This window comes from Cupressus sempervirens, chromosome 5, assembly GCF_028749045.1.
Source record: "Cupressus sempervirens isolate cs-2001-9-10 chromosome 5, ASM2874904v1, whole genome shotgun sequence".
Classification (NCBI taxonomy): Eukaryota; Viridiplantae; Streptophyta; class Pinopsida; order Cupressales; family Cupressaceae; genus Cupressus; species Cupressus sempervirens.
In genome coordinates this window covers 118,892,791-118,905,903 of record NC_143122.1, presented here as the reverse complement: position 1 = coordinate 118,905,903, position 13,113 = coordinate 118,892,791, and the positions used below count along the sequence as shown (strand labels likewise).

Genomic DNA, 13,113 nt, shown 5'->3' with positions numbered 1-13,113 from the left:
GTCCACAAGAAATGCAATATGTGTCCATAAGGAATGCAAAGGGTCAAAAAGGATGTGGGAAAGCATAAATCAAGTTGGTAAATTAGTAATTACCAGTTCGATATTTACATATACATTTATATATCCAGAGCAAGAAGGTTGTGGGTGCGGAATTTCACCAGGTGGAGCATCAGCAACATTATTTTGCTGCCTCCCATTCCATTAATCCACTCTTCAGATACTACTCCTGATAAAAGTAAAACTAAAACAGCACTTGACCAGATGCCAATCAAGCAAGGAGAAGATAACTACAGCAGGAGCAGAGATAAGAAGAAATCTTGTCATATGCTAAATGCTGAATAATAAACTAGAGAGTGGTTAAGTTATTCACAAGAGCTTTACGTAAAAGGATTTCAGAGAATTTCAAGGTGCTATTACCAATAACATTCCAAGGAGCAAAAACATGTCAATGACAATATGCCTCATTTAATTTGTTTCTTGGATAGATTTGTTTCTTAAATCTCTTTCTATCTTCATCAAAGAGAGAGTTGTTTGCAAGTGAACTCAATTTCACTGACCATTTTGCATATATCATTATTCTCAAACCATGATACATGGAGAATGCACCAGAGATGAATTAAGTAGGATTTCAACAATTTTAAGCAAAGTAACGAGAATCAGAATCAGATCAGAATCGGCAAGGCTGAATCGAATCGTGAATTGCCCATGAATCGCCCATGAATCGGCTATGAATCGGCAAATTTTAAAAAACCCTTTAAATTTAGAAATTTTAACAATTTATAACTTATTTCATGACCCTTTATTGAATATAACTTAAACACACTATAACATCATCAAATAGAAGTTAACGTACATAAACATGGAACATAAATGATAAATCCATCACATACGTAACTATGTTACACGTAAAATGTAAATTGTAGGCTGTAGCTGAAGTAAATAGAAATCATATGATCATAATGATTCAAAGTTGAAACACAAATATCCTTTCTCTAAATGGTTCCATAAATGGCACGCTTGAAATATTAGATACACAATAAATTACTCAACATTCTTATTACTTTGCTGATGCAGCAGGTTTGACTTTTATCACTGCATAGGCATACACACACAACAGTTCGAGTCTTTTTATTGATGTTGATCAAACTTGGGAGATTTTATTGTTTTCGCTGATTAGTTCTTAACTTTTGTTGCCACATCCTTAGATTTATCAAGTTCCATGTGTATGTCTCTGCTTGTATATTGAATTGTTCATACTAATCGTTGAGCATCTTACTGATTTCATCCTATTATTTTATTCCATATTAATAGTGCAAAACTGGTTATTGTACATGACATGATGTGTATTTAGTATTACGTTTTTCCACTAATACTTCATGATATGCTGACTGGAATATTTTTATTGTGTACATTGTATCCTTCAACGCTTCTTTAATACTGGGGAATATTCCATCACCCGTATGTTTACAAAAAGAATGCAATACATATACCTTCAGCGCTACATTTATTTGATATGAGTCTCTAGCAATGCAGTTCCTGTTCTGGATCTGGTAAGTGAAGTATATATGGTAATATACACAATGCCATGGATGTTATTTTTGTTCTGTCTATGTTTTCATGAATCTCCTGCAAGTCTGCTCAAACATACCATGAATGATGATTCTTTAATCCTTTGTATGTTTCTTGAATTACTTTATATCTTGCCTTGCCAATTCATGGAGCCGATTCAGGTGATTTTTTCCATGAATCGCATGAATCGGCGATTCAGGCAATTCATGAGAAAAAATCACCTGATCCAATTCACAACTCATGAAAAATCACCCAGGTTGAATCGATTCGCCAAACCGGCGATTCAGGCGATTTCATGGTGATTATCGGAACTCTGGTTTTAAGTATAGAACTGAAGTGAAATGCTGAGTATAAGGGAGAGGTCATTCCTCAAAAGAAACACTAGCCACAAATACTAGGCACCAGACAGAATACATGTAGAAATGATTCAAGAACCATGTCTCTAACTCCTTAACATTCAAACTACAAACATAATCATACTTTAAGAAATCACTTACAAGATCGAAAATGAAAAACTATACTTACGATACTCTTAGTTCTTCCTGTCTATAAAGACAACTTTCTAGGATAAGCAGATGCTAATAGCTTCCTGTAATATTGATCTAGGTTTATCAGGTTAGTATTCTCAACCATTAGATGTTACTTTTTGGAAGTATTAAACATTTCTTCCTAGACAGTAGAGCTAATCAGAATATTTTATACTTTTCAAGTGCTATCTCTATGTCCTGGTCATAATAGTCGTCAAAGGCTGAAAGACCTCTTCATCTGAGAAAGGTATTCTGTAGTCTTAATATCTTAGTAAAAGGGTTGGAATAGAGGAAGGCATGTGAAACCTACAGGATATGCAGATAAAGCAATGCATTTCAAGTGACAGTTACCTATGCAAACTTACCTTCCTAAATACTGGGAAATTACACCAAAGAAGTTAAGCTTAATTTGTATTTAGTTCCAATGCAAGTAATAACACATAAAGACAACCTTGTCTCCATAGACAATTTGATTTCATATGACCAAATGACTGTACAAGAAGAAGATAGTTTCTCTTTTGTTCGAATGAAATGCATTTACTTAGATTCGTTAAACAGTTCACACTGCACCTTCTATCTAAATATTCAGTAACTTATATTTATATCTTACATTGGTTTAGTTTCTCTTTTGTTCACATGAAATGCACTTACTTAGATGGTTAATCAGTTCACACTGCATCTTCTATCTAAATATTCAGCAACTTATATATTTATGTCTTACATTGGTAGGTTGAGGTTTTGTTGATTTGTGCAAAACTAGTGCTAAACAACATCCAGGAATGTAAAATTTGCAACCAAACAAACACACATACAATGAAAAATGTGTTAATGCAAAAATATGATTAGCCAGCTTTTTAATGTGAAATGACTGCATTCTCACCTGCTCACTGTGTCCTTGTGGAAAGTAACAAACATAACTACCAACTGGAGGCAGTGAAATAAGAGGACCAGCACAGGCATGCCAGAGTTCAGAATTTATGCTTTTGTGTTCTCCTGTAAACAGGCCATCAATGCAGGAACACCACAAACAATGTAAATTATCATCAGCTAACAAAACAAGCAATGTGTTTCCCTACAAATATACCATCACTACTTAAAAAATTCAACACATCTGGATTATCAGTAGTTATAAATAAAAGAAATATTGCAAAGCCCAGTTTTCCAAAGGTCAAGCCTTTTCAGTGCACTGCTATTTCAATGATTCCCTCTACTATCTTTATAACATTCTACTCAGGAATATCTCTCTTTCCAACAAACTGTACTCTAATCCTAACTGATTCAGAAATAGAACTACTACCAAAGAATTCCAGTATTTGCCTTTCAACATACAAAAAATGGCCATTTACTGGCAAAACTTCCTGAATTAGTATGTGAACTAAGTGAAGGTTCAAACAGAATTTCAAATCAATATCAACATCCTGAAAATTAATGGTTACAAAAAGGAAAATATACTCGTCCAAATTGTACTTTGAAGAAAACAAATTCTGCTTGTGCTTCAACTTGAAAAGCATTGAAGAGCAAATTATGTTGACGAGTTAAATAGGAAAATATACCAGCATTCTTGAATAAATAAGAGCAATATATGATGAAAGATCCATTTATATTGATAAAAAAGGAAAGAGAATCTCTATATTTCCAGCTAAATTCTCTTTTCCTGAACAAGTATTATTAGACTGCTCAGCTTGGCACTTTTCACATACTCCATCTACTAAAACAAGAAATGAAGAGTACTGTAAATTTCTTCTCCTTCAGAATAACATAAAAAGAAGTTTTGCAACAAAATACACTAAAACCAAGTTTGACTTCTACAAAGGCCAAAACATGGGAATCACATTAAGCTAAACTTTATGTGAGAGAATGATAGCAGAGATGCTTGATTTGAGTTCTGTGACACAATCACGTCAGTTGCCAATTATACTGTCATTGTTATACCCATAGTTGGAAAACTCTCACTCAGCAACAACTCGCCAAGCTCCTAAAAGTTTATTCAGGAAAAAAATCGGCCAGTTTTTCAAAAAAACTTGGGAACCTAAAAAACCGCTTAAATTTATTTGAAAATACTTTTTTTCTCAAAGCCAACTTCAATAGCTTGCAATCACCTAAGAATGCCTGGGAACCCTTCTTTTCTCCACTCCTCAAGCCTCAAAACGCTGAAAATGAAACTGGTAAACAAAAAAATACATTTTTTTGCCTTTAACACTGCTATCTGTCACATGGCCGAGTCACAGGTAAAAACTCGTGATTAATCTGCTGCTGGGAAACTAAAAAAAATGGCGAGTTTTTGAGAAGTGCCGAGTCACGATTTTTTCCGGGATTAATCGGCGATTATGCCAACTATGGTTATACATATCAATATGGAAGAATTTAGAAACAAGAAAACGACGTCATATAATTACCCTCCCAAACTCTATTCATAAGAATAGACCATAAGGAATTTAACACTCAATACATGGAACCAAAAATATCAAACATGGCTTATCCAGACCCTTAATTTTCTAAAATAAAAATAGACTGTTAAATAAAACAAGTGATTGCAATTGTTCATATCTCTAGTCCATTAATATCCAATTACTATCAACTCCACTTGTAACCCTTCTCCAACACAAAATCCTGAAAGCAATAATGCATGAAAGCTAAAAAAATTACCCTCCACAGTTGTAGAAATACAGCTGGTTGAAAGAGGTTTCATTTTTGGAGCTTCAATTGCCATGATCCACACTTTCTGTGATATCTGCAAAGCTGGTGACTAATAAACAAAGAAGTTGCATTTCACAAAAAAATTCTCTCTCAGAATAATTGTAGATTACATTCTTTCATAATTTCTTCTGAGCTTCTCTTCCTCTTACAATCTGCGAATTCCAATCCAGCACATTGAATTAATTATTTTGTTTACATTGATAATATAAAGCAGAAATTTGGGGAAAACGATTGAAGCACAAATATCTTGTCTGCAACATGAATTTCAGAATAGGAACAACAGACAGATGTTTCAATAGCACATCATTTAAATTTGCAAAAAAAATTAAAATAGAAACTTGAGTGCAAATTACCTTCCGACAATTGTTGCAATGAACCAAATTCACAATCACACATCACAAATTTTCAGGGAAAAAAACAATTATACATAATTTAGAGTCCAAAATGGCTGGCACTCAAGTTGTGGTAATGAGGTATGTGACTTCATGGGAAGTTCCTATGACCCACTCTCATGAGCATCACCTAGATGAAGTGAATGCTAAGTGGAAGATTTGTGTTCATGAAACATGGATTCGAATAAACCACTGCTCATGCAGTTGACTCAAAAAATAAATAGTTGAATCTTGATAACATGTCAATAATTTTTATATACTACAAAAAATTCCTACTTGTAATTGGATAGGCTAAAGGGGTTCTACAATGGATGATCCATAAGGAACAAAAATAGTCATGCAATTAGCACAAGATGCACAATTGGATATGGATAATACATCATAATTTCTTCTATACTTCAAAAAGTACCTATAAATTGTTATTGGATGATCTAAAATGGGTTCGATAATATATGGTTCATAAGGCACAACACATGTTAAAGATTTTGCAAATGGGATCGCAAAAATAATAGTGGATCTTGGGGGGAGATCCAAGATAAGCATGCTCATGCAATTAACTCAAAAAATACATAGTTGAATCTTGATAACATGTCATTAATTTTTATATACTACAAAAAGTTCCTACTTGTAATTGGATAGGCTAAAGGGGTCTACAATGGATGATCCATAAGGAACAAAAATAGTCATGCAATTGACACAAGATGCACAATTGAATATTGATAACACATCGTAATTTCTTCTATACTACAAAAAGTACCTATAAATTGTTATTGGATGATCTAAAATGGGTTCGATAATATATGGTTCATAAGGCACAACACATGTTAAAGATTTTGCAAATGGGATCACAAAAATAATAGTGGATCTTGGGGGGAGATCCAAGATAAGCATGCTTGAATCAGAGTAGTACTGGAAGGGGTGACCTCTTAGAAAGTCCAAATGCTTCACTACTGTGAGCATCAACCGAATGCAATGAGCATAAGAAGACCATCCATGTCATGCTGATGAGAGATGGGCTTGTGTGAACCACTATTCATGAAATTTGGGTAACTTAAAAAAATATGCGGTAGAATCCTAAAAGCACATCATCATTGGATACAATACAAAAAATAACACCTCCTACTTGTCATTCATGCGGGCAATTTTTCAGTTGCATCATCTGATTTCTCTCTGTTAATTCAATATTTATTGTAAGTGACTATAAAATGGACCATATTTCTACAAATGCATCTCTTCTACAAAGTTCTAGATCAGTTGATATTGTATTATTAATTTAACTCTTCCACAAAAAGATCATTTCTCCAAACCGTAAAGCATTGATACATAACCAAATATTCAAAACTAACTATATATTAGCACAAACAGGCTCTCCAAATATTCACACTAAATTTTCCTATTAAGTAATATTTTTCCATAAATAAACTCAAATGGAGCAAAACTTCCTGCAAACCACTTTTTTTCAATGGTATCATTCCCAGCAATTACTGTATTAATAGATCCTTCAAAAAAATTCATCTTTCTTAACAACAATGTTTCTGGCATTGGAGTACATGGAAATCCGGTGATACAGTTGCACAGATGGCAAAAAAATTCCCAAGTTCTGGGACATCAGGTGAGTTGTCATACTAACATAAACAAAACAAAAGTAGCTCAGAATTCAAAAAGTGAATATGATATCATTTGCAATCTTGATTAAACCCCCTTTTATCTTCTTATGATTTTTTTGTCTTATAGTTATTCTCCTTAAAAGGTTACCTTTTTATATTTTTTGCTCCAAATTGGGCAGACTATCCAGTCCCAAAAATAGGGTTCACCCCCTCTAGATTCTGAACTCCCATTCTGGATGTCACCAGACCCCCAGGGATGCATGCCCACATGCTGCTTAACAATGACGGAAAGCTCTGGTCACAGTTCACAGAATTCGGTGAAAATAAAAATCACAAATTATATAAATAAGTCTCATTGTTCTCTCTGTAGTCTCATCGATCAATTTATTTGATGAATAGTCCCTTATCATCGATCAATTTTTCATTTGCATAATATATATATTTTCTAGAAATTTAAATATAAGCTATACTCAAGAATCGAGAACAACAACAACAACAATTGAATATTACAAAGAAAGGGATGGCTTATGAAAAACAATATTCAGCACACTAAGAGAAATCACTAGCTACAGCATAACAAAGCATTTCTTATTCCTATGTTAAAAATTCTTAACATCGTAAAGCAAAGAGTAGTAACATTATATTAAGCAGGTCATCTTCGAAGTGTAAATTTGTAAGGCTGTGATTGAAGGCGTTGAACAGTGATTCAAAACTGATCTCTGGGCTTAGATGAAGTGAAGTCAGCCGATTTCTTTCCATTCATCGCAACTGGAATGAACCAAACAGTTTTAAATTCCAATCCAACAATAATTTGATAATGAAAACAACAATAACTGATTGGTATTATTAGTCTGTGTCTGCAAGAAAAAAATATTGCTTGGAAGAAAATTCTATTGAACACAAGGAAAATACACTAATTACGGTGTAACAATGCAAATCTTTAACATATTTTAAAGATTCTAAACATTCACAGGTCAACAATAGTGAAATTATAACAAACAGGTTGTGTCCACGGTTTAAATTTATTACATCATGGATAAAGAGAGAGCCACAGTCGAGCTCTAACTTAACTATAGTGAGATCAACCAAATTCCTTTAATTCTTCCCAGCAGGAATGAACCGGCCTGCTTCTAATCTAAATAGAGTGAACTGCGAAATACTAATCTATTCAAACATTTCAAGAAATGGCTAGTATTTAGTGATATTGATTTCAAAATTACCTGTGTAATTTTTGAAGCCACTAGTTGATGGAATAAAACCATCTGATGTATACGTATTTTAAAAGCTTTAAGGATTCCTCGGGCTACCAATTAGTGATATAAAATTTGGAATTAACTGTATTACTCACAAGTCATAACAGGAAAGCATTTAACCTTACTCAAAAAGCCGAACCTCTAGCCCTTCGGAAAAAGAAAGCCATTGAAAAGAAGAAAAAAGAATTCCAATGTCTGTTGTAATAATAATAATAGTAGTACATAAAGCTTAAGGAATGAGGTGTGTTGCAAAGCACTAGAATTCCTCAACCTCTCACCATACGACAGGAGTCATTTTGAGGAATTCTACATTGTTACAGCACGGAACTCTCTAAAAGTTGTACGTATTATCTACACTCGTCGAATCCCACAATAAAAATGCCACTTTAAGCGGTTACTGCCAGAAACAATTTGCCGTCGTCATAAGCAAACAATACGTTCTGAACAAAGGCTGAAACACATCCGTTTAAAACAATGCAGAGAAACGTCTTTCCATTAAAATCAATACGTAAACATCTTGACAAGGAAAAGCATTGTCGTCTACGACAACGAACGGAGGTTTGGAGAGGTCAGAGCTCAAAATATCCTACCGTTGAACAAGACGAGAAATCGCACTATCGAAGATACAAATGTAGCATCTCACCAATGTCACCTAAATTTATTCCACAAATGCGCTTCTGCCTAATCTCTCATTTCATGTTGGCAACAAAATTTATTTCCCGAGTTTCCTAGAATACAGAGGATATTCCTCTAATTCCTTCGTAAGAGTAAGCATTCGCGTCTATTTCGTTAGAAATAGATAGAAGCGACAAAAAAAAGTTACAGCTGTCGCTCGGCGATTAAAACCACGGCACAGGCAAATCTAGAAATCCATATCCAAAACGCATTTATTTTTCAATTTTTTCACAAACGGAAAGCATTTCTCTTACTTCCACTCGCAATAAGACCAAAAATAGCTTTCAAAAACAAAAAAAGAGGGGCTGCAGCTATCGCCAACACGCTCAAATCTCAAAGCCCCTATTACAAACGCAATTGCTTTTCAAAGCTTTCTCGCAAAAGGAAAGCATTTCCCCGAATATCAACACCTCAGCTCTATTTCACTCAAATATCGAAACAAGTCAAAACGAGCCCCTTCAGAACAAATAAAATGAACACCTCGGATAAAGTCCTGACAGCTTACCTGTCGCAGAAGCCACCAAAGGCGAGGCAAAAGAAGAACCAATACAGCTGAAACGGGTCGAATCCAGAAGAATCGCCAGAGCCTGATTAGGCCTCGAACCCTCGACTCCAGAGAGGAAGCCGGGCTTAATCTCCAGGCAGATGGCCTCCGATCCGGCGGTGAGGAATGTTGCCACCCGATTTCGGCGCCGTCCGACGAGATAAAAGAGCAGACACAATAAGCCCAGGCAGCAGACAAGGCAACCAGAGAAGAACACACTTACAGAAGACAAAAAACCAAACATAACTTCAACACAAACAGAGCAGGAGAATAATTTAAGATAAAAAATGTACACTTTTACCTATGCTTTCTTACTGACGAGCCGGCAACAATGTCAGCTACAGTCGCCACGTCATCACGGCCCCGCACCGCGTGTCCCCCTTACCGCCTACACCTACTGAAACCACTCCGGTTTCAGTGCCGAGACCGGACTCGTGAAACCGCCGGTTTTGGGGCGGGGAATGGAATAGAAGGAGCTCGTTATTCTCCCGTATGATTGCCGATCCGCGAAACCCGGGGCCTGTCACATGCGCTCCTGTTATATTATCGAATTTTATTTGTATTAAATGTTTTAATATTCCTGAGGAATTTTAATTTAGATTGCAATTCCCTGTTCCCTCCTGCAATAGGGGACTTGTGTGTTGGCCTCTCTGTATGTGGCCAAACTTTTAATCATCCCCACCCACTCACTTTTCATTTTCTGCTTTTCCCACTCTTAATCATGGAGTTGGTGGATCACTAAAGCTGTAAGAAGCCATCTATGTCATATGAGCTTTAATTTTTTTTAATTCTAAAGTAGTTTGTAATTTTGGTGTACTCATAGAGATTAATGGTGAATGTATTAAAGATTTAATATCCTCAAATGAAGATTCTCTTTGAGTTATAAATTACATTTAATGATGTTTTTAATAGTGTAAGAAGATTGTAATTATAATGGTTTTTTAACCCTTGCCATTCATTATAGTTTTAGTAATATACTTGTTATCATGAATGTATATTATTCTTTTGTAAATCAATTATAAAATAATAGTGTATGATTCATTTCATTTACACTAAAGTTGAATTTGATGGTGATATAATTATATCTTAATACTTTTATTCCTAAAATATGGAGAATGTGACAAAGTATTATAGTTGAAATATTTTTCAACTAATTTTGTAATATTTTAATAATAATTTTGAATAAAATGAAAGTAGGAATGGTGGGAATGGAAGTTAAATGTCATTTAAATCATAGTTTTAAAAGAATGTGTGTATATGTGAATGTAATCAAACATCAGTAAAGCTAATTTTGGCTTTACTTTCGGTTTTTTTGGAAGAGTGATGTCCAAAAGAAATATGACTGGCTCAAACTTTATTTTTCTTTTTCTTATATTCAACTTAAATATGTAAACTTTATTGGCATTTGAAAGTGAGTATGCTCATTTTGGCTTCTAATTTTCCTATACTTAGACTTATATATACTTATCCTAAGTTAAATTAAGAGTTCAAAGGGTTGGTACATTGTGGTCAATGTGTTAATATTTTATATTATAAATAAATATCATCATAAATAGGGTGTTGTTTATAATGTATTAATTCTTTGTAGAAAGAAAGCACATGAATGGATGAAGTTGATTGTATCTCTTGAGTTTATTTTACCTTTCTTAGAAAAAGTTGGCATGCATAAAGAGATGAGATGGAAAGCATATTCAAAGTCACTTTGGACATGTATAAAATGGATATGGTATAAGAAAAAATTGAGTTAGTGTGATCATTCTATTCAACATATGATATGCATTTGGACATGTATAAAATGGATATGGTATAAGAAAAAATTGAGCTAGTGTGATCATTCTATTCAACACATGATATGCATCAAATACAAGGTTAGGTATGACTTTTGTATTTATTTTGACTTTGCAAATTTTCATGGTTTACACATATAAAAGAAATAAGGTTGAGTGAAATGCTATACATAATTTTTTTAAAGAGGATACCTAGTGCAAGTACTAATTTTATTTAGTCAAGAAGTGATATCTTTTTGTAGACTTTTGACATATTTTAAAGGAATAAGGTTGAGTACAAATCTAAAATTGATTTTAATAACACCTTATTTCCAACCTAGACATAAAGGTTGAGTACAACTCCCAAATTACTTTTAAATGCTCTTTATTTTTTACTTCATTGCTTTCCTATCTAAAATAATAATAATAATTTAATTTTGTTACATTTCCCACTTATACACATAAACCACAATTGAATTATTTACTTAGCATACAAAATAACTTTTTATTAAAATATTTTATCTTAATTTTAATCTATAACATCACTTAAATGAAAGATAGAGAATGTACAATTTATGGCAAACATAATTCTATAATAATATTACATCAATGTAATTATACAATTACCATAAAGGTGTGATAATTTGTTAAAACACTATTAAGATAAATAAAAAATACAACTTATCAAAAATAAATTTGATAACCTTTTATACTTTACATTAAAGAATAACGAGGTTGAGTGAAATATTATGTCAATTATAAGATTATGATGCATTTACTTCATGCCATTTTTTAATTAAATATTATTTTAGTTATGTTCCATTTCCCATTAATCGACGCAACTTATAGTTGAGTTATTTAGTTTACATACCAAATAATCCAAAATGAAAATTAGCTAACAATAGTCTATGTCAAACATAAGTCTAAAATAATGTCACATCAATAAAATGGTACAACTACCAAAGAAGGTGTAATAATTTGTTAAGAGACTATTAAGAAAAAATAATAAAAGTTTATCAAGAATAAATTTAATGATAATCTAATAAATTACCTTCAAATTATTCATATTACATTGCCAGACTACCAAAAAAAATTAATCACATATTATTTATGTTAATTAAGTAAGTATTATTAAACAATATAAATTTATATAATGGAATTTGACAAATAGTAAAATAGTTGTTAGAAATTTAAAAGTGATATATATAGTTCTTAAATTAAGAATGAAATACAAGAGATAATTGTATGTACATAATATAGAAAGTTAAGAACTTTGGAATGTAAACTAACTTTGAACTCTATGTAGACTAGGAACTCCTTGTGGGAAGGGGATGATTTTGAAGCTACTACTTAATTTATAAATCTGATCTAGTGAACGCATATTTTTACAATTAAATTTGTTACAATATTAATTCTTTATTAATGATTTAATACTAACAAATGAGAATATCCCAAGAGATTATTGAATTGTAATAATTCATGTTCTCTTCAATAAGTTTCTTAGTTTTACAATTTTAATAAGTTCAATTTTAATAAGTTGATAAGTAGGAGATATTTTCTACAACAAGACAAATTGTGATATTGCTATAAGGATTTATAGTTTTTGATCAAATGCATTGACCCATATTTCATGAGTAGTGGTTCATAGAATCCATTTCTCATGATAATGAATGGAACATTAACACTTATTGGATTTAGGTGATGCTCACACTTGGGTGAAGCACTGGAACTTCTTGGGAGGTCACCCATCTTAGTACTACTCCAACTCGAGTGGGCTTAACTACAAAGTTTCATCCATAGTTAAATGTAAACTTTATTAGAAGTTGAATGTAAAAATGCTCATTTTTTTCTTTGTATTTTCCTACGCTTAGTGTTAGATATACTTCTCCTAAGTCAAATTAGGGAAGAGTTTAAAAGGTTGGTACATTGTGGTCAATGTATTGATATTCTATATTATGAGTTATTCTCATCATAAACAAGATGTTGTTTATAATATATTAGTTCTTTGTAGAAAGAAGGCACATGAATGGATGAAGCCAAGTGTACCACTTGAGTTGATTTTGCCTTTCTTGCTAAAAGTTGG

General features: G+C 32.9%; 1 protein-coding gene across 1 annotated transcript in view; it reads right to left on the bottom strand.

Annotated features, from left to right (window-relative positions):
• The window catches only part of LOC149554795 (auxin response factor 16-like), a 31,569-nt gene extending 22,205 nt beyond the window's left edge, over nucleotides 1–9,364 (bottom strand). The window contains exons 1-3 of the mRNA XM_089828795.1: nucleotides 9,226–9,364; nucleotides 4,743–4,945; nucleotides 2,977–3,089 (exon numbers count right to left, since the gene is read on the bottom strand). Of these exons, the coding sequence (XP_089684921.1) occupies nucleotides 2,977–3,089; nucleotides 4,743–4,806 (177 nt within the window). The 5' untranslated portion in view covers nucleotides 4,807–4,945; nucleotides 9,226–9,364. The remainder of the gene's footprint in view (nucleotides 1–2,976; nucleotides 3,090–4,742; nucleotides 4,946–9,225) is intronic.
• Nucleotides 9,365–13,113: the final 3,749 nt, after the last annotated feature.